This window comes from Barbus barbus, assembly GCF_936440315.1.
Source record: "Barbus barbus genome assembly, chromosome: 16".
Classification (NCBI taxonomy): Eukaryota; Metazoa; Chordata; class Actinopteri; order Cypriniformes; family Cyprinidae; genus Barbus; species Barbus barbus.
The window spans coordinates 24,759,328-24,782,916 of record NC_136744.1 but is presented as its reverse complement, the minus strand read 5'-3'; the positions used below and the strand labels follow the sequence as shown (position 1 = coordinate 24,782,916).

Genomic DNA, 23,589 nt, shown 5'->3' with positions numbered 1-23,589 from the left:
TCATTACTAAACAGCTCTATTCATTCTTGTGTGTGTTTTGTCAGGTTGAAGTAAATCCGTCGCTGGACATGGCTGAATCAGACTTTATGAACAACGTCATGCGTTGTCGATGTAAATATGATGGACATAGAGTGTTTATGTATGGCTGTCATGCAGGTATAATCCCCGTAACAATGAATGAATCATGACATATATGCATGTATACTCAAGCACGTATCTAAATTCTGATACACTGTTCTTTCATAGGTGATGCCTACAGTGCGGAAACTGAGGATTTATTCGAACATCAGCATCAGATCAGCAATAACTTCATTTGAGTCTGGTAAAGAGAGGTGAGAGGAGAGGATGTTCATTAAAGGCTCCCAGAAATGCGGCTAATTGGACTATAAACTGGGTGAAAGATAAGGAGATCTTAGCTGATCTCAGAACAGTCTACCAGTAGTACCAATGAGTGGACGCTACATCGCTAAACGATTTTCTCTATTAACTCTTCCAGATGTTTGGAAATCAAACAAAAGGCTCAGTTCACCTAAAATTAGGTTCTGTTATGATTTTTCTTAGTATTTTGTATTTGACTTTTGTTTTTAAGTACAGTAGCATACTGGTTGTAATTTTCCACCCATTTGCAATGAATGGAGCTGGTTTTTAGGAACTATATTTAAGACAATGGATATCTGTATTCCTCTCTTGAGCTCTACTACGAATGTCAAATTTTTAGTAAATAATAAAAAAAAATTCAGTCAGTCTGCCTGGTACACAAGCTTTTGTATCAGAAGATTTGGTATATACTTTTATTATATATTTATAGTGCATTGTTTGTAATTTTGGAGTTTGATAGTTCCAGTCCTTTTTACTTTAATTTTATTGAAAAGAGTGGATATTATATTCCTCAAAAATTCTCATTTTGTATTCTATCATATGAGTCATATGAATCATATGAGTGACTCTTAAGGCAAATTCACACTGTACCAACAGATTGTGACAAATGGCAACAGATACGCTGGTCAGGTTTTGTCTGATCAGTGTGTCATCGTCTGCTGGCATTGGTTGGTGCTTGTTTTCGCCAATTGAATCTACTTTTGTCGGCTCTTGGAATATCTGAGAACGTACTGGTCGGCTGTCAGCGCTGGTCTATGTCTGATAGTGTGGTGTGAACTGGCCTTTAGTGGTCACTGTATTCCTAGTAGACACTCTTATCGGATTAATGCCCAGAGTTTTGGAATGAGTGGTGTGCTTAGAAATCCTTTTCAAACTTTTACTGGCTCGGTTAGTTTGACATCCAATGAAACCCTGTGCAGAAGAGGCCCTTGTTCAGAGCCACAGGAGTCAGTAAATAAAGCCAGAATCTGTATTTTTGTGTGAACTGTTCCTTTAATTATTATCCATTGAATAACTAGGTTAATAACTAAGTTGTCGTTGATCATCTGGTTGAAAATAAAACATCATGTAAAATCTGTAGTTCTTGGCATCATGAGACTAGCAGTAGAAAATATTTTTTTTTTGGTTTTCATGTACCCATATATTTATTTCTTGACGTTATAGATGAATTATAGAATAAATATATTTGTACAATGTTTAATTTTTTTCATTTTTAACTATTTTTAACTACATTTTACTAAAAAACAATAAACAAAAAAAAGATAAAAAACAAAGAAATCTTAGTAAGCCCTTTTCTGATCTACTTTACCTGACATCAAATTGCAGTTTGTTCACTTTTTCTGTTCAAAAATCTATTTCAATTCTTTGGTTTGAGTTATGCACTTTATTGATGGACGTCAGTATTCTGGAAGAAATAGGACATTCACTACCATTTTTCAACACACACTTCTGTTTGTTTGTTTATTAACGTTGAAGTATTTATGCCTTCTTTCCATTTTTTTAATAGACCTTTTTATAATATTTCGGTGACTTTCCTGAATCCTAAAGGGTAAAAATGGCTGTTGTATATGCTGAAGATTAATTTATTTAATACATTGTTAAACAAATTTTCCGAATGAAAGTTTTATTAGTTTGATAATCCATTGTATTAATAAATGCATGCTAAATGGTTGACTGCTTTAATGTATTTAACATGTTCAAAGTTTGGAATTTGTTTAATATGTACTTGAAGCTTTTTTAACATCCATGAGTATAAAGAGTACATTGTAACAATGTTGCAAACAGTCCTGAAAAGCATTCATAGTGATGCTGGGAATGAACATTTATGGCCCATAGCTTTAAATATATTTTTAAAGTAGTGAACTCTTTTGGGCTGTACTGTACTTTACTTTTGTAATTTTTTGCACAGTACAAGACATTGTTTAACAACAGTTATTGTGCATGTGATGAACTGACTTCATACCTACTGTGTATCTTAAATCCTTGTGTTATTTATCTTAAGGACATCAACTTATGTACTTTCCATTTTCACAATATAGTGTTTTTTAACATTTGTAAGATCATAAATATGACGACATCTGTCCCTGTATTGTGTACTTTACTTTCACCATGTGATTTATTTCACCTATGCTTTTATTTATGATTCACGTTACTGTATGCTCTTAGTACTAGTGGTGCATTAATTGATTTCAGTCCATAATTCACAGCAAACTTTTTTTAAAGCAATCTTCTGGTGGTAATTGTGCACTTTTCTGGGAGTTTTCATGGAGCAGTTGAGAGTTTAAGCTCTTAATGTAATTTGCAATACTCTCAGGGATGAAATGCGTGTCTTTTCCAGTTTGTTCAAAATAATTTTTAAGATCAGCCAGGACAGATATAAATGGGAAAGTAATACCAAAATCATTCCAGAAACTGCAACGTGATGTAAACTCTTGTTACTGTTTTGTGATGGGTGTTACGGTAGTAAGTCTATGCAAACAACTAATCTCAAATGTGAATAAATATTGCTCATCAGGTCTCATTTAGCTACCTGTACTCTGTTTTTATGCTCACTGTGTACCATGATCCATTGCACAGGGACTCCATTAACAATAAATGTGTGTTTGTTAAAGACTTTTCTCTGGGTTTCTGTTTTTGTAAATTTAAATGGATGCTTCAGATGAGAAACAAACCAACTGAAGCCAAAAAAGGCACAATATAAATCAACATAAACGCAATAAGTGTATAGCGTTAGTTCTGGCAGGACACATGAGTCAAGCTTGCATCGGCTGACTCTCAGCTGATCACATTTACCTATAGGAGTATGACACCTATCACGCAAGTCTTATATAAGCTCTATTCATTTTCACTCACTCAGGAGCAAATTACCCTCCTCGATCCCCAACTTTCGCCACAGTCAGGACTTGACTTTCTGATATTCCTTGTTGAATCAGACTCCTTTTATCTTGAGTAATGTTACACTTAAATATCATTAAGTACATTAATTATATCTGCTTTGTTCAGTTCTGTTTACCCTTGGGGGTTATTATTGCTGCTCTCACTGCTCATTCATGACAAGCGGCATGGATGGGCATGGAGTTTTTGCCCAGAACCGAACCGAACCATACCGTCAAACCAAACTGTATGTTAAGTGTCAATCATTTTGACGATAGTGGGTCCTGACAGAAATATATGATAGTGATCGGTTTCATTCAAAATTTTCCCTGAAAGGTCATCTAGTTCCTACTGTCCTACTAAGATCTCTGGAGAAAGCTGTAACCGCCAGCCTGATGAGATTGTGCACATTCAGCATGCCTGTCTAGCTAAACGCATTGGACACTTATGAGACAAATCACAGTTCAGCCCTCATTTCAATGTATTTGTCAATTCTGCACATGTCACAATTAGGTGGCACATTATATTCGATCAACAGAAGTGTGACACTTTTATGAGAGTATATGGCAGTTCTACAGTCATTGTTGTATGGCTTTGTTATGTTCACTGGGAAGGAACTGTTGTATTGCAGAGCAAAGCAATAAAAGAAGTGAAGCTTAAGTCAGGAATCCATTACGAGCTGTTATATATTCACTTTCAGACTTGTTTATGAAGCCCTAGTTATTTTGTTAAATCTTAACTCAATCATTATGAAAGTGTGTCAGGGAAACCTAAGAAGCAGGCCTTAATCAAATAATTCTAATTATATTATTATGCAATTAGAATTATAGCTCTATTAAAAATACACATTTAAATACATTCGTAAATACACTTTGTGCATCACAATCTTTATGAAAGAGGGAAAACAAATAATGATCGCTGACTTTTGAGAAACGGGATGGAATTTTATCTGCCATTATTTTTGAAAATGGCAGCATTGAAGCTACACTGTAAAAACAAATCCGTAAAATTTACGGTAAAAAAACGGCAGCTGTGGTTGCCGGAATTCTACCGTAAAACATACGGCAAGAACATTTTAGGTTTTAACTGAAATTTACAGTTAAATACCGTAATTTCATTAACCGATATAATGTTAAAAAACCAACCAATTGAAGTACTGAAATCTGTTCTGTATCTTTGAAATACACTGATAACCACCAAATGCAGGTGGTGATGGGAAAGTCACAAGATGAACCAAAGCCCATCACAAGCAGCTTTTAAATAATAACATATATAGAAGGTGCACAGTGTCATTCACACAAGCACTAAACACCATCATTAAACTGAAATATGCAATAAACATTAATTTAACAACATTAGATGTAACATACAACCCTAATAAACATAACTGATAAGAAAAAACTAAGAAGAAACATAGTTATAAAAAAAAAAAAAACATCAAACTCAAACAAAATTTGAAATGCAACGCAGGGAATTCTGGGAGAGTCAGTTTACGTTTTTCCCTGTAAATTTTACAGGAATTTACCATTAAAAACCGTTTACAGGTTTTTACTGTAGCATTTTTTACAGTGTAGAAATGAATATTTTTTTCCACTTAATTTTATCAAAATTGTGACATTACCTTATCACTCATTACCCATTAAACCATCAATCTTCTGAACAAATCATATTTATAAAAACATGATAAAAAAATTAGGTGGTATCAATGCACCATCAAGAAATGTGTTTGTGAAAGCCTTTTAGGGTAATTTTATATTCATATACATGGTTTGACATTTAGAATTACATAAATGTCTTTTTGAATTATGTTTACTCATTCCTATTTCATAAAAATAAATGTTGGCTTTTGAGATTTTCCTTAGCAAACATTCAGATGACATATTGTCATATTGTGTGCAGGTTTTGTATTATAGGCATTTGAGTAAATATCTTTGGTTCCTCACAGTTCTGCTCTGACAATTACTGCGAACGGCAGAACATATGCATTGCCATGGGAGTATTGCCTGACAATTACAGTTATATATACAGCAGAAAATGAGAGCTGTTAAAAGCGCTGATTATAGGGTGGAATCGGGACAGAGACGTTTTTCTGCCCATGCCACAGAGACGAGCCAGGAGGCATCCTATGTTATGGGAGCATTTATATTCCAAACCTGTGTCACTTTCTTTCTTCAGTGGAACACAAACGAAGATGTTCTGAAGAATGTTGGAAACCAAACAGTTTTGATTGCCTTTGACTTCCATTATATATTTTTGACCCTACAAGTCAATGGCAAACAAACCTGTCTGGGCATCTTCTTTCGTGCAAAGAAGGTGATACGGGTTTGGGACGACACGAAGGTAAGTAAATAATGACAAAATGTTCATTTTTTTTTTTTTAATGTAATTTGCCTTTAAGTCACTGCTGTCACACTTGGTTTGTATCTTGAGAGTCAATACTTCATAAACCAAAATGTCATTAAACAATTTCTGCTCTCCAGACTGTTGGTAATCTGACAGTGAGGGATAAACTCAATTTAAGAATATTATAAATTTGTGTCTCCACCTAGTGGTCGTTGTTTTAAAATTCAAGCTTTGTGACAGCACCTGAGGGCAAGCTGAGATGTGATGTGTTGGATGCACATGCCATGTACATAAACAGGGAGTGATCCTAATAAACACTGTACTGCCACAATGCTATGGTATTTGCCGGTGCATTGCTATGCATTTGCTCAGATGTTCTGCTTGGTTGCTTGGGACTTCTAAACAAAGGATTCCCAAAAATGTACAGTTTTACCACTACCACACATTTTGAGACATTATTGGAAAACAGAAAAAAAAAAATCTCCCCCAAATACCCAAATACACAAGTTTAAGGAGAACAGTTGGTGGTCTTTTCTTTAGTCATGCTCTGTCACCTTAAATGTGTCACTGCAACAATATGAAATGACATATTCTCTCATGCAGGCCTCCAAAAGTCCTATCTCATAACCCTGCTTCATCTCTGAAGCTCACTCAGTGAAAGTTAATGGAAACGCAGCAGTGGAGAGATTTCCCCTTTAACCATCTCTCAAAGTGTGAAACTGTTCCCTCTAGGGTCCTGTAGGAACACGTTTTGTATAGGCTGGGCTTTACTTCGGAAACGTCACACTCTGTCTCCCTCCACTGGCCTGCATAATTGAAAGTGCCTATGCATGAAGGTATAGCCAAGATGGCATGTCAATGGCAAATTATATCAAGGGCAGATTTCTTAGAAAAGGGCTTTTCATATAACACATGATGTTAAAGGTGAAGTGTTTTTTGATTTTGGATTAAAATGATTTTTCCTATCCTAGTTTAATGTAAAAGACAACTTTCAAGAAGCCGTTAATAAACATCCTGACCAGCCCAACAAAGTAATCTGCATGAGTTTGAACCAGTAGTGTCTGTCCACCAATGGCAGAATATGGAAGCTTACTTCCACCATGAAAAAAAAATATATATATAAAATTATTATGTGTATATATATATATTTATATTATATTTATTATTATTGTTGTATTTAATTTATGCATTTTATACAATTGTGACTTTTTCAGATTCTTAGGTTATATCTCTCAATTTTTTTTCTTGTCATTTTGAGAAAAAAGTCTTAATTGCAAGATATATACAGTCAGAATAGTGTTTTGTACGGAGCCCTTTATGAGACATGGTGGTGGGAAAAATTCGGGGTGAGTGAAAAAATTTGGGGTGGGAGGAAAAAATATTTTTCAAATGTTTTGCGTTCCCCTGCAAATCTTTTGTTCTCTCGCAGAACCAGTTGAGTTTGGACAAACTCTTCCTGTTTACTCTACAGCTTGCAGTGGTTCATACAGCTCCTTATATTCAAAATGGAGCGGTTCATATTTTGAACTTGGACTCAAAATAAAGAAATACGTCAGTGCTTAGTTCAAGGCACGCTTTGAGACATTCTACGCTTAATGCGTCTTAATGTTTTAAAACAGTGACACTGGAGGACCAAATTTCATAATAATAAAAGCTGATGAATTTTTTTAGGCTAATATTAATAACCTTATTAGTAATATTACTAAGCAGAATAGCCCTGAATATGAACGCAACGCCCTGCACATAAGCTTTTTCTCCCCATATAATACTCTAGCCTAATGAATGAAAACGGTGATTTAAAAATACCAAATCATTGCATTCATATTCTGGGTTATTCTGCTTTATTAATAGTAATATTGTTCATAAGGTTATTAATATTAGCCTAATAATTTTATTAGTATTTATTATTATCGATTTTTTAATACAAGCCACATTAAGCGTTTTAGAATGTCCCAAAACAGTACCTTGAACTAAGCACTGACGTATTGCTTTATTCAGTCCAAGTTCAAAATAAAACTCTATGAACCGCACCATTGTGAACATTAGAGCTGTAACCACTCCAAGCTGTAAAGTAAACAGGAAGAGTTTGTTCGAACTCAACTGGTTTTGCGAGAGAACTCAACATCTTTGCAAGAGAACGCAAAGTTTTGCGAGAGAACTCAAATATGTTTTGCGAGGGAACGCACAAAGTTTTGCGAGAGAACACAAAACATTTGAAAAATATTTTTTCCTCCGACCCCCATTTTTTTTTCCCCACCACCATGTCCCATAAAGGGCTCTGTAGTTTTTTGTTTACACCAGAAAATACAAATTTAAAAATCAATATTTTCTATAATTCTCACAATTTATCTCACAATTCAGTTCCCCTTCAGGAACTCGAGCTGCGTCAGATACGCTTTTGGAACGTCTTCAGCGTGACCGTGCTCTGAATTATCTGTACAATCAGTCCAATGGAAGGGCGAGGCGTCACGGGCTGGTGACGTCATGACCAGGAAGCTATAAAGGCACTTGAGGTGGAGCCGGCTTCAGCTTTCTGTCATTCAGCAAGCGCTCTGTGTGTCTGTCAGTCCGATTTTTCGTTTGTGAGTCTTATTTGGTGTTGTGTGTCAAAATAAAGCACTATGTCCAAGCATAAGGGCGATCTCGGATCACGCTTCAATCTGTGTGTTCCTCCCTGCTCTCGTTACATCACGAGCGGGGATACACACAGTTTGTGCGTGGTCTGCCTGGGTGCGAGGCATGCGGAGTCGGCTCTCGAGGGAGCCCGTTCTGCGGTTTCTTCCCCCCAAGGTGAGGGCTCGACGCTTCGTCTCTCTTCCTCCGAGGAGGTTGAGCTTGCGAGCGTCGATGAGGATTCGCCTCCTCAATCGCCCCAGTATGAGGAGCTGTTGGAGGTGGTTACTCGTGCGGTGACCAAGCTAGACATTGACTGGCCCGCCGAGAAAACATCTGAGCCCCAAAGGAGCAGATTAGATGAACGCTTTTTGTGTATGAGGCCACCACCTCCACACCGGAGCCTGCCGTTTTCCCCCGATCTCCACACCGAGGTGTCGAAATCGTGGGTTAAACCGTTTTCTTCCCGCCTCTTCGTCCTTGCATCTGATTACTACGGTAATGTGGCGGGACTGAATGAGTGCGGGTACAGAGCGATGCCACGGGTCGAACGGACGCTCGCGAGATATCTTTCGCCTGGTGTTGCATCGTCTCTGAAGGCTCCAACTTTGCCCAACAAACCGCTACGAACTACATCTGCGTTGGTGAGCAAAGGGTATGCGGCAGCAGGTCAGGCTGGTGCGTGTCTGCACACTATGTCCGTGTTACAGGCATACCAAGCCGAACTGCTGAAGGAGTTAGATGAGGGCGAGGAGTTTAAATCTGAAGATATTTCTGAACTCAGGAGAACCGCTGATTTAGCCCTCCGCGCCACCAAGGAGACCGCCCATGCTATTGGGCGCTCCATGACAGCTATGGTGTCAGTGGAGAGGCATCTCTGGCTGACCCTTTCAGATATGAAAGATAAGGATCGGGTCTGCCTCATGGATGCCCCGCTTGCGCCTTCTGACCTGTTCGGTGACGCTGTCAATGCAGTCATCGACAGGTACCAGGAGGCTCGTACACAAGCAGCGGCGTTCCAGCGGTTCCTCCCTCGCCGCTCTCGAACCTCCGCATGCCAGCTCCTCATATCGGGACACACAAAAACAGAGCGTCGCCTCTCGTGCGCCCCCGCAGGGAGGCCGAGGTGGACAGCGCTCTGCGCCGGGTACCTCCAAGTCTAAGACGGATCTGCGGGCCGTCATTCAGGTTAGAAGGTCCTCGGAGAAGAAGTCCTGATGCAAGTGGTCCAGGACTTCTGAGGGCGACCCCTACTGGGGTGGAGCGGTGCCCACCGCATTACTCAGTGCCCGTCTCGCCTCAGTGCCCTCAGGGGATCGGTCTGCCAACCCTGCCGCTGTGCCAGGGCGCAGCCGTCCCCAGCGAGTATTACTTTCAGTTCTTTCCGCCCGGAGACGTAGCGGAGCTGAAAAACTCGCCACCTCTTCGGAGGTCTCTGCAGCAGTTAGAGCCGCTCCTCTTACACCAGAGGTCAGTCTCGAGAGACTGATTCCCTTAGTAGATTATTTGGTAGCGTGGGAACTACTGCCAAATGTATCTCGTTGGGTCCTGCATACGATAGAGAAAGGCTATCGTATTCAGTTCGCCGCGATTCAACGGGGTTATTCTGACTCAGGTCGGCCCCGAGCAGGCTCTGGTGATGGAACATGAAGTCGAGACTTTACTGAGGAAGGAGGCCATCGAGGTGGTCCCTCCTCACGAAGCTCAGTCAGGCTTTTACAGCCGGTACTTCATAGTTCCAAAGAGGGATGGAGGGTTGGGTCCCATTCTAGATCTGCGTCAACTGAACCGCTCAGTCATGTGACTGAAGTTCAAGATGCTCACTATCAAACATGTCGTGTCTCAAATCAGGTCCGAGGACTGGTTTGTCACGATAGATCTAAAGGACACGTACTTTCATGTCTCCATCCTTCCCAGTCACAGGAAGTTCCTGAGGTTCGCTTTCGGGGGCGAAGCTTACCAATATCGAGTTCTTCCCTTTGGCCTAGCACTCTCACCTCGGACTTTCACAAAGTGTGTGGATGGCCCAGTTGCGGCTTCAGGGCATCCGCATACTAAATTATATCGACGATTGGTTGATTCTAGCTCAATCAGAGCAGATGGCAGCTCGACATCGAGATGTCATTCTCGCCCACATGAAAGACCTGGGGTTAAGAATAAACACCAAGAAAAGTATGCTTTCTCCATTACAGAGGACCACTTATCTGGGTGTGGTGTGGGATTCAGAGCTCCGATGGGAGTCAGAGCTCACTCAACCCGAGGTGTGGCGGCCTCCGAGGCCTTCCTAGCAGGTGTGTCTATGCAGGACATCTGCAACGCTGCTGGGTGGTCCACGCCCCTCACTTTTGTAAGGTTTTATGACCTCGACATTTGAGCCGCTCCGGGCTCTTCTGTCCTCTCGTCCTAGTCACACTAGGCAGGGACTTGTCAGTCTGGCAGCGTGGGTATCTCGTTCCCAAAGCATATCTAACGCAGCTCGAGTTCCTGAAGGGGAACGTCTCAGGTTACGCATGTAACCATGGTTCCCCGAAGGGAACGAGACGCTGCGTCTCGAGGCCATTCCTCTGGTATCCCTGCCAGCGCTTGCTTCATTCCTAGAAGCTGAAGCCGGCTCCACCTCACGTGCCTTTATAGCTTCCTGGTCGTGACGTCACCCGCCCGTGACGCTGAAGGCATTCCCAAAGCGTATCTGACGCAGCGTCTCATTCACTTCGGGGAACCATGGTTACATACGTAACCTGAGACGTTTTCTTCTTGCAATTTTGAGTTTATATCTAACAATTCAGACTTTTTTCTCTCCGTTTTAGAAAAAAAAGTCAGAATTGTTTTTACACCACACAATAAATTATATTTAAAAGTATTATTTCTCACCAATTAAGTTTATATCTCTAATTCAGACTTTTTTTCTACCAACTTTGAGGAAAAAATGTCAGAATTATGTTTTGTATTTATGCATTGAAATGTAAAAATAATAATAAAAAACATAATTGTATCTTTATTTATTTATTTATTTATTTATTCATAAATTAATTTTTTACAATTGTGAGTTATGTCTCGCAATTCTGCATTTATATTTCACAATTCTGAATTTTTTCTTATAATTGTGAGAAAAAAATGTCTGAATTATGAGATATAAACTGAACATTGCAAGAAAAAAAGAATTAGGAATTAGAAAGTAGCAATTATCTTTTTAATAATGATATTTATTTATTTATTTATTTATTTTTGTGGTGGTTTTTAGAAAAGTGTTTTTAGAAACATGCTAGAAAAAAATACTTTTTGCAATTCTATGTGGTGATGTTAATGGGGCAAAACTTTTAAGTGCTGCTTGACATGGGCTTAATACATCCTAAATGTTAATCAAAGATAATAATTTATAAGGAAACAACAAACAAGGATGCCAGCTGAAGCCAGGAAATTAATCCAGGAAGTTTCTTAACAACTGTTTACACAGTCGCCAGACATCTGAAATATATGATTTATTGTTATTGCCTCGTAATTTCCAGCTGTGATTTTATGATTCAGAGTGATGGCGCTGTCACTTAAACCATGAGAGGGCGGGGTTTTCTTAGCCCCTCCCCTGCTCTTTGGAGGAGTTGTGAGATCCAGTTGTGTTCTGCCCTGCTGCTGTACTGACCTCTCCCACACAAAAATAAAACTCTGTTCCATACAGCTTTAAAACCCTCCATCCTTACCAAATGGCTTATATCAATATTTTATTGGTGGGATCATGTCACTTCCCCCACCAGCCTCAGTTCACTCCTGCTGTTTCCTCTTCCTTTCAATTAACTTGCAATGTGCCCACCTGCCCACACATACAATAACTACACTGATTACAAACATCATTGTAACTCACAATATCAAAGGTCATTCAGGCCTGATAAAATTTGGGCCATCATTATTATAGTCTCAGACCATCACAGTCCACAGACCATCCACAATCTGTTCACTGACCATCTGATGCATATTGCACACAAATCACTAGATTTACCAGAAATTTCAAATGGCATTGACTCTTTAAAAATGATTTTGTGTCTGAACAATTACCCAAGAATAATATAATATAATATACCGTAAAATAATATAATAATTATATATAAATGTAATATTTATACAGATTCTGTAAAATACAGTAGGCTATTATTTTTTTAATAACATTTGCAAATATATAAAGGCTATCCCAAATAATGCATTTTAATAAAATTACTTTAGTAGATTAAAAATAGCCATTGCTCAGGCAGTCATCATCATTGCTTTAAAGACACTAGAAACCCAATGGCAATACATAATATAATATAAAAATATTTATATGTTATATGAATTTATCATTTATACAGATTCCGTTAATTACGGTGTTGATTTTTTTAAATACCTCAACAAATGTTAACATTTGCAAAATTAAAAATTTAACATTTATTATGCATTTTCCTAAAATGGCTTTACCAGACTAAAAATAGCCATTGCTCAGGCAGTCATCCTCATTGCTTTAAGAACACTAGGAACCTGCTCTTGAAAGCTAAATGTTTAAGATGAGGATGATGCTATGTCTTCCAAGGATATGCATGCCTTCCTGACCAAGATTAAGCAGCATAGCCCGGTGTCTCAATTCATCTTAAGCACTGATAAGCTTAACTGTATGCAAACACTGAGTAAAGTGACACATGGCTTCCTACAGCCTGTATTTACTGCATACTAACTAAACAGTGAGCAGAAACCCTCTGCAGAAACCCTCTGTGAGCAGAGAGTGGAAAACAGATTGAACAAGTTCCTCTCCAGAAGCTAAATCTAGATCTAAATCTAGCAGCTAGATCTCTGACATTTTCTACTATGAATTAGTTGTCTCTGCATATTAATTTGGATTGGACATTGCCTGTATGCAAAGAGAAAGGCTGCAGGAAATGGTCAGCCAAATACATTTTGTTCAGAAGTTTTATATTTCTATATAAACTAGAGAAAGAAAAGAAAATATAATTATTTTATCATTGAAACAAAATCACATGTAAGGACTAATATATCAATTTATATCTGTATTTTTGCAGATTGTAGATGCTGTGCCTATGGCACAATGACTTCCACTGATTCCCCCATTTTAACCGTGACTTCAGGAATAATTATATTAATGATATCAACCATAATTAACAAGCAGCCATCTGATTAATTTAAACCGTGGTGAATCTCCACACTCTAATGTGTTCTTAAACAAACAGATATCATGCAGGGAAAAGGCAAATTTATGGCTGATGGAGTGGAATCCATCAAGATCAGGGAAATGTGTAATTAAAGCGAGGTTATGAGAGATGGACTCGAGTTCCCCTCCCTCGCTCCCCTTGCTTCCTCCTGCTGTCTTATTAATCTCCGCTGTCGGTCTGTTGTTCTGATTATGGATGTCATACAGCAATAAAGCGAGTCGAGATCAATAATCCTGAAATTAAAAACAAAAGTGAATTTCCCCAGCAGGCCACACTGCTGCTGTTACGGTGCATGAATATTCACGTAGAGCAAAGCGAAGCAAAATCCACATCTAAAGCTGATAAGTCCCTGCAGGCAGGTGGAACCCGGAGGCATCCTTAGTCAAAGCATGCATACTTGTAAACATTTTAGTGGAACATAATTATCAGAGCCATAACAATGTTCTGTCTGGCACTGCTGACATGTAGTGGTGATGCTTTTGGGGTTTTTACGATGTTGCTGATTCTATTATATTCTATTCTATTCTATTCTATTCTATTCTATTCTATTCTATTCTATTCTATGGAATCCACATGTGAATTTTACAATTGTTAAACTGAACACTCGTTTCTACTAAAGTTCAGATGTTCTTGCTTGCAGTGATGCATATAAACTCTGGAGCATTTTGAAATCATGCAACTGTCATTTAAGTAAAAGGACATAGTAATTTCCAAAAAAGACAGTCTGTAATTAATTTAATCATGCTAAATTATTTTGTGATTGTTTATGCCTTTTTTATGGAGTCAATAGTAAGCATTAATATTTTCAACAATTTTGTTCAATACACTGTGTGTATGCTATTTACAGAGCAATGCTTTTACTCCATTTTTACATTTTTAAAATGCATTTAATTTAACATTTTATTAACTACATACAAAGTATTGCATGATGTGGCTCCAGAATATAGAGTAAAAATGACAAGAATAAATCATCATGAGCATGTGGCAGTTCTGGCCTTATTTCAAATCCTGTTTTGTCAGGGGAATAATTTGTATTTATTTAATAATCAGTTGAACTTTACCTAGTTGCTTCTGGCCAAAATGCCAGTTCATAACTCATTATAATGCTTTCTCCAGTGGAAAAAGTCGATCCCCTGTTTTCCTCACATCAAAATCCACCAACATATTTGTTTAGAACTGTTTTGGACTGTTTTCATTTGTAAACTGAGCTTGATCTGTGCATATGTATCTACTGATTCAGACTTTTACACTCTAGAATGCAATATTATTGATAGAGGACATATTTTACTAGGAAGCAAAGTTTTGAAGTTAAAAACGTCTTAGCAATAGATGTGTTTATTACAAACATGCAGTTTTTCACTTCACAAGATGTTAATTGATGGACTGGAGTCTTGTGGATTATTGTGATGTTTTAGTCAGATGTTTGGACTCTCATTCCAATAGCACCCATTCACTGCAGTGGATCCATTCGTGAGCAAGTGATGTAATGCTAAATTTCTTCAAATCAGTTTAGATTAAGAAACAAACTCATCTACATCTTGGATATCCTAAGGGAGAATAAGTTTTCAGCAAATTTCTTAAATTCCTTCAATACTCTGTGTAAGAGTAATAAAGGAATAGTTCTGTTTATTTTTTGATTCATTGTCCAAAAGAAAAGTTGAAGTTAAAGTTTGCAAATGTTGAAGTTTTCATATGTATTGTGAATGCAATAAAGACCGTATCTCTAATCTATAATCACTTTCACTCTAATCCTGGGAAACAACAGAACATTTTCTGCATGCAAAACAGATTTCTAAAAGGAAAATCAGTTGATTTCTTGTTAGTCGGAATAATACGCATTCTAGAGACAACATTTAACATATAACATATTAATTGTATGTCCTCCCACAAGAGTAGTCTGCAATGCAAACTTGTGCTGATCTAAAAAGGTAGGCAAAAGTCTTTGTAGACATTCTTGCTTTTCTACTCATCTTCTGTGAAAGACAGAGATTGCAATGATTCATCAATGTCATGGATTCCCTCCTCCAGACTTCACATCCCTTGGTATCCGTACGGATATCTAGCCTGCTACTGCATCACACTCCCCTTTCCCCGGAGATGGACATCATCCCCCCGTTTCCTCTCCGAGACCTCTGCGAATCGATGGAAAATTAATTTACAGGCATCAGTAGAGAGATGACACGCTAGAAAGTTCTTTACCTCATGCTGACAGCCAGCTTTGTCCAAACACAACAAGTTATGTTTGGGTTAGCTGAAGGCGGGTCCATCGGTATGAGTGGCCGTCAGTAATTGCACTGATTTATCTGTTCTGACCCACCCACCCCACGCTCCTGCACGTGAGTGAGTTTTCCAACGTGCACTATATGAAAAGAAAAACATGTTATTTAGGCTAATTTTTCACTCTTCTAATGCATTACATAGGCCACTTACACAGCTAAATTTGGTTGGCAGTTCACCTTTTAGTCACCTTTTTCTATTCTGTAGGCTACACACACTGTTTAGTAATTTACAAGATTGACCACCGCATTCTACAATTGAATTAACTCCCAAAAAATTCAGGCAATGGCAACCACGTTACAAAAATTCTACTCAATGCATGAAACCAACCTGCGTGCGTTTCCCCAAAACAACTATGGTCGCAAGTTCCATCATTACCAATAGAGTTAATTGAAACTAATGACCATAGTTAGTTGGTGCTTTTGGAAAGCGCACCCCTGAACAATTAGTTGTTAATGACGTACCTAAACGCCTATCAAAATTGCAATGCAAGAAATCGCAGAGAACAACTGGTACTTCTTGACTCATTAGACTTGCCAGATCTTGCTATACAAAACCCAGCAAATAAGAACAAGCCCATAATAAACTTAAATCCAAACGTGTTGTCTTCAAAATAAGCCGCATGCCAAAATATTGCGACATGCACCTGTCTACTTTATTAAAGTAAAATGGATCACTTTATGAGCTGAGCCCAAACTACAAGCCCAAAGATGCTTCACGAGATCACACTTGCATATAATAAATAGAATAAAGTTTATGCGTATTTGGCGTGCTGTCCGAGGGGAGGGCTCCAAACTCTGAATTTTGGCCCGAACCCAGAGTACCCCCCCTACAGGTTAGGACAGGAGTAGTTGTAAGTGAGGAGAAGGGGTGGCAGAGGGATGCTGGAAAACTGCCAATGAACAAAGGTAAGTCTGCTGTATATATACATGCCTCTTATCTTGTTAACTGGGTTGATTACTGATTGTTCTCCTCTCGTGTTAATTAGGTTAATTAATCTGAACGTGCTCCACCCGAACTTTGTTAATAAAACATCATTCAATAGGAGGACATGAGTGGACATATAATGAGTGGGCATGGCGACACATCAAGAGCACATTCTGCGAAGCAACCTAACAAACATGACGGTTCTGTTGACGATAGTTTATTTAAAATCACCATACGTAATGAGTCTTTGATCGCTGTAATATTACTTAGGTCAAAAATAGCAGATATCAAACATGCGGGATGAGAAAATGTTGCAATGATTACAAAGGTGTTTTTCACTGCAATATCGAGAGTGAGTTCTGTCAAAGTCCCTTTAAGGCAAGTCATTTCACTCTGCGGCCATCTTTGAAATGCCTCTCGGGCAGCTATTTCAGTCATGCAATGTCAGCTCCCATCTCTTTCAACGGGGAAACATCAAATTCTCCAAAGCTATTGGCCGAGCTTAAGATTAAATTTCATATTTGAAATCACCAATGAAATCGGACAAAAACTGTCTCATTGATGTTGTTTGTTGTGCTCAAATAGCATTAAAAAGCTTATTTTTTAGGACTATTCCGCCATATTATAATTGCACATTACACTTTCTTCCATTTGTAAGTAATAGGAGTGCAGGGCACCAACTTGGTATATCTAAAGTCTTTGGTTCTGTTCCGTACACACACAAAACGATAATTTAGTGGATTTACTCCCATATTTAAATGTGGCTGTCACTCTTGGAACTTTTCAGTGTACAAAAATTCTACACAGTGCATATGGAAACAATGACTGTAGTTGCATATTTAAATGTGTATCACAGTTGTGTGTCTTTCTTTTGTATACACAGTGCAAGAAGTAGGCTATTGGCTCATTGGTGTTGCCAGATCATGCTACAAAAAGTAGTAAAGTAAATAAGAACAAGCCCATAATTACATTAAATCCAAACGTCTAGTTTTGGAAATAAGACACAAACCAAGAAATCATGATGTGCACCTGCCTTAACTCCATAAACTGGATTGCTTTATGAGCCAAGCCCAAAGACATAATAAGTGGACATGGCAACACTTCAAAAGCGTGCTCTGTGAAGCAGCCTTCCAAATATAAACAAAACACAATGGATCTATCAACAATGGTTTAGTTAAAATGAGTCTGATGACTCTTATGGTCACTGTAATGTTACTTTAGTTCAAAAACAGTGGATAAGAAATGCCTGAGATGCCAGAACATTGCTATGATTACCACGGTGTCAAAAATGGCAATTTCGAAAGTAAGTTCTCTTTCATAGGTTCACTCAACGCTGCGTAGCTTTACGCAATGGGAACACCCCAGGTGTGACGATTGTCTGAAGCCCTTATAGAATCACGCCAAATCAATGGCTGATGGCATGAGATACCGCCCCTAAGTCCGTGAGTGGAATGGACTTTAGTCGGTGCCAACCGCCATGCAAGGTAAGTGCGTCAGATGTGTGGTTCTGGCCCATGCACGAGACTCTATCTTTGGCATTTCTAACTGCAAGTACTGCAAGAATTTTACTCTTAAAACCTTGCGCAATAGACTCGCTCTCCCCCCGTCGCGCCGCTCCGGAGGCCTTTTCCCTCTGCGAAGCCGCGGCCTGGAGTTCAGATGTGGAGCTCAAGGCTATGGAGAGTGAGCAGTTTTCACTTTCTCTCCCTCCATTGCCTGGGCTTCACCGCGCAAATTCTACGGTCCAGTTTTCTCGCGGCTGTCTTACACCCAGCCCGGAGGCACGGGAAGCCGTTTCCTTCGGGTTGGAGGATATTTTATATACTGCGGCCTCTGACTCTGAGGGCCTCTGAGACGCGGCCTTCTCCGGCATATACTGAACTCGTGGATGTTTTGGTGCGTTCCACTGAGAAGTTGAGCTTAGATTGGCCAGACGAGCCTCGCGAGTCCCAGTCATCTAAGCTCGACGAGTGTTTCCTCAGTGGCTCTGGTTCGTGCCCGGCGAGGAGAAAGCTGCCTTTCTTCTCTGACCAGCATCACGAGATTTCCAGGTCTTGGAAGCAACCTTTCTCCTCCCGCCTCACTAATGCAGCGGCCGCTTACTTCACCAACCTCGTTGGTTCTGTGGAGCAGGGGTATGCCACTGTCCCAGCGATCGAGGAAATGCTTGCTGCACACCTCTCGCCGACTTCCGCCCCCTCGTGGAAGTGCTGCCCTCTCCTTCCGTCCAAGCCGTGTAGAACCACCTCTGCTTTGATTGGTAAGTCCTACATGGGAGCAGGAAAGGCAGGTGCGGCTCTCCACACGATGGCCATACTTCTGGCCTACCAAGCGGAGGTACTGAAGGAGATGGATGAGGGGGATGGAGCTTTGCAGGGCTACCAACTTGGCCCTTCATGCTACTAAGCATACAGTGCGGGCGGTTGGGAGCAGTATGGCAGGTTTGGTGGCGGCTGAGGGCCAGTGCTCCTGCAAGTGGGTAGATTTAGGACACCCGAACAAGCCCCCCATGGCGGCTGCTTCGGGTTGCTCCTGATATGGAAATATGCATATCAGGAAGAGGAGAGCTTCCCCCGCCTCATTGGATCGCGACGGACCGCTAAAACGTATCTATCCATCTCTGAGATGCTCTCCTCCACCAACTGCGCCATCCTCACCGCTAGGGATGTCTCGAGGAGCGCAGGCCACTTCCCCTCTTCAGCAACCGTTGAAGGTAAGAGACACTTCAGGTTTTCTCCCCTCAGAATTGCTGCAGGTTGCAGACATTGTACACGCGGTAAGGGACGCCCAGCACTTTCCCCAGCGCGTCCGTATCTCCTGCCCTTGCCTTTACGGCCTCATTGGGTCATGCCTCCATGCACAAGGACGCTGTGAGCTCTCCTCTGCTTTGGCCGGATACATGTTCCTCCCTTCAAGGGGACATTAAGAGCGGGGACCCCGTGTTGGTATCCTCCTTGATATGTTCCACTCCGCTACCTCTGTCGGCCTTCCTCCATACCTGGAGGGATCTGCCGGAAATGTCGTATAGGTCCCCTCTTCAGGCCTAAACCGCGGCTTCTTCAGCCGGCACTTTCTAGTCCCGAAGAAGGATGGGGATTTGCGCCCTATACTAGATCTGCGCAGGCTGAATTACTCCCTCCACAGAGGGAAATTCAGGATGCTGACACTCAGGGGTTTAGGGAATCCCATATTTAAATGCAGTTGTCACTCCTGGATCTTTATAGTGTGTACGCTTGTGCTAAAGCCAACATTCATATTTAGATTGTGTGCCACCAAAGTACAAAAATAACAAACCTTTAATTGGTCAGCAAACGTATAGTCCCATCCCAAATTATTATTATTGTCATTATTATATATTAAAATTGTTTTGTATTATTGTGTCAGACCACAAAGTTTTTGGGCTAATTAATCTACAAATGGTTGTCTTATAGTCTCTGCATTAAGCTGGAATATTAATAGCAGAAATGACACATCACCTTTAGGGCATTTGGCACAGGGTTTATCTGTGATTCTGATGTGCTGAGACATCTGGAATATTTCTATTTGTCACCAGCTTGTCTGTGCCATGACTGTGGGAATCACTCTTTGATTTCTCTTATTGATTTGACAGATCCTCAGGCCATGAAGCTCTTGCATGGAGAGCAGAAGCAGAATGATGGCCTCATGTGTTTTATTTGCTCAGCAAGCAGGATTTCAGGCAGTAAAGTGAATGCAACAAACACAGAGAAAAATAATTAGGAAACTTTGGAAGCTTGTAGGCCAATGGCAGAAAACTTTCTCCATCCATTCATCAAGCGCATGATGGCATAGCACTTCCATGATAGATACAGTGTTCAGTGGAGCAGATATCCCCCCTGAAATAAAGTATTTGTCATAGACTATTTTTTCAGATTTAGAGATAACTAACGGAACACGCAGAAAAGGCTGATATTTTACAGCTCCAGGAGAGCAGGACCGACATGCACCTGTTCTTGTTATTAGTCACCTTTGAGGTGAAAGAACACATAGGTTCAAATCAAGGTTTTTGTTGTCAAGTAAAGCCAAAAACTGCAACTGAAAAAAATATTTTAATAACTTGAAATAAAATAAAATTTTAAATGTATTAAGTTTCAGCTAGTTGCATGTGCAACATTTTTCATTTTTGTTTAGTTTAAGTTGAAGTACTAAAAATTACTAAAACTAAATCAACTTAAACTAAAAACTAAAACTTAAAAACTCTAAAAACAATAAAAATGCACAAACAAAACACAATTACTAATATTTTGACTAAAATAAAAATCTAATTCAAAATATTAACAAAAAGTTTGATATAAAACAACACTGGTTCAAATCCTTTAAAAAACTAAATCAGAAACATTGCAACTGAACTTGACAACGAGAGATCAAAATGCAATTGTACTGTACTGTATAAAAATAAGAAAGAAAAACATGATTGAGCTGACTAAATTTACACATGTGAAAAGTTGTTTTTTTCCTGCCACATTTTAGACCAGTTACTTTTATCCATATAACTTAATTTTCAAAAATACTATATATTTTTTTTTTTGACAGTTGCATTAAAAAGCCACTGGCACATGAAGCTTGTCAATTTGAATGGGCATGATGCATTACAAAAACTGCATTACTTATCATGTCTCAGTTCGACCTGTATAGAACATACTATATGAGATCCATTAAAAAATATAACAACAACGACAACAACAGTAATAATAATAATAATAATAATTCAGCCAGCAACTTCATTTTTGTGTGTGTGAGTGGATTCATTTGAGATAGTATGTATACAGCATAGTGAAGGATCATCAGTACTTTATGGAATGTAAAAGAAAAGCGACAGAATTGCAGCAGTAAAGGCTTTACTGGCAAAATGAAATTGCTGGCAGTCATTAAAAAAAAAAAAAAAACAACAACAACTTTGAATGTACAGATGTACAGATATGTTATTTACAAGTGTGCAGTTCACAAATGAACAATTTTAGATTTTTTCTGTATAAATGTATCAGTTGTGATGGACAATGTATTATTATGAATGTTTTACAATTGTTCAGGCTGAATATAGCCTGCGTTAAGAAACTGTTCTTGTGCCTGGCTGTTCTGGTGGTTGGTTCTCACTGAGCAGAAGGCAACAGTTCAAAGAGAGAGTGGGCAGGGTGTAGTGGGGTGCCTTTTTATTGTGTATGGCCATGTATAGAAAGACTTGGAATTATTCATCAAGATTGGAATCAGCTAATTCAAAATTATTAGTAATTAAAATAACTCTTAGCAGCTCTTTTAATCTGCTTTTGTTACAGAAGTAGAGGCTTTACACTATATTTAAAGTTTTGAACATTAGGTCTACATTTCTGTCATGCTCTGTTTAAGCATTTGTAAAAAATATAAGAAAGATCCATGAATTTTGGTATGGGGTAAGCTTGTGTGAAAAGAACATTTAAGCATTTTAGAAATGTGTTAATTGATTGAATATTGTGTGAAAATAACACAAATTGTGTTAATGGTATGGTCACAACAGATGGATGCATTAATTGTGTTTAGAGTTTTGAAAATGTGACTACAGATTGGACAAAGGGATGTTAGCAACTGAAAAAAGCTGTAATTTGTTGGGATACATTAAGAGTACAGAGAATAGCAAAAAAGACATATCATTTGGTTTTGTAAGCATTTGTTGGGAAATTTTACTGACTTATGATTGAAGACTAATATTTTTGCAAATCTAAGCACAGTTGAGACGTCGTTGAGATTCTGAAACTTTAGTGATTCGAGTCTCTTAATTTATTTTCTTTTATTTATGAAAAATACTCTTCAGCATTTGCTACTTTGAACTAAAGTTCACTTCTCTGAGAATATTCTTTTGCAGCGCTGTCATATATTAAAATAATGTACGGGGGAAGTGTGTGTTGTTTCAGTGTAGCTCCATCCCTCTGCTGGATACCATGAGAGAGCTCATTCAAAACTGTATATTCCCCTTATTTCCTGAGATCAGCTATAAAGAACAAACACTATTAAGCTCCTGATCAATATAGGGGACATCACCTCTGTTATCACACAGCAAAGTAGATTTATGCTCCATGCCATCGGAAAATAAATCACATATTCATACTTTAAATTAAAACAGTGAATGATGGTGTTTAGACAGAGAGAGGGAAAAAATGAGCATACAAGCAGATTAAATATTAGTGCAATAGACATGAATGAGTATTAAAAATCAGTCTAATCCCATTTTTGGAGTTTTTTTCTCTTTGGCAATTAAAGGGCATTTCTCATATGAGAGGAGGGTCCAGTTTAGAGTGCTTTACTTGCTGAAATCCTATAAAATAAGAATCTAATCAGTGTGTTTACATCTAGTAGACTAAAGGGCAAGCAAGGTGAGCCAAATACTTAAAGGGATTGTTCACCATAAAATGAAAATCCTTTCATCATTTACACATCCTTATGCCACTCCAAACCCATATGACTTTCTGTCTTCCTTGTAACATTGTGTTATAGATAATATTTTAAAGACTATCCTGGCCACCCTTTAGTGACAAAAAGCACCATAAAAGTATCATTAAAGTATTCATATGACATGTGCTATATTTCAAGTCTTTTGGAGATATATAGAAAATCTGTGAGTTCATACGGCACAAAAAAAAAAAAAAAAAGATTTCAATATATTTTTTTTGTTGTTTTTTTTGTTTCTTGGTTTACAATATACTTTTTTTTCTATATACTTTTTATTTACATATCCTTGGCATATATTGATTGATTGATCAGTTTATATGAGACAGCTTGTGAATATGTGCATATGTATATAAATCACTGCAATCACCTTTTGAATATCAGCAGCATCTCATCCAAACAAAACAAATATATTAATTGCTTTTAGCAGAGAGTTTAGTTGCAGCTTACAGTGCACTAATTAACTCAAAGTGTTTTGTCACATTTCCTGGTTTCAGCCCAGCGGGACTCATTTTGTCAGTGATTCTTAATAGGATCTGTATAGATTAGGCCT

The 23,589-nt window shown here is 38.8% G+C and overlaps 1 protein-coding gene across 1 annotated transcript in view; it reads left to right on the top strand.

Moving 5' to 3' along the window:
- The window catches only part of LOC306882010 (lysyl oxidase homolog 4-like), a gene marked incomplete at its 5' end in the record, with an annotated part of 29,307 nt that extends 26,321 nt beyond the window's left edge, over positions 1-2,986 (top strand). Inside the window, 2 exons of the mRNA XM_079436433.1 lie at positions 45-156; positions 247-2,986. Coding sequence (XP_079292559.1) covers positions 45-156; positions 247-317 — 183 coding nt within the window. The 3' untranslated portion in view covers positions 318-2,986. The remainder of the gene's footprint in view (positions 1-44; positions 157-246) is intronic.
- Between the last annotated feature and the right edge of the window lie 20,603 nt (positions 2,987-23,589).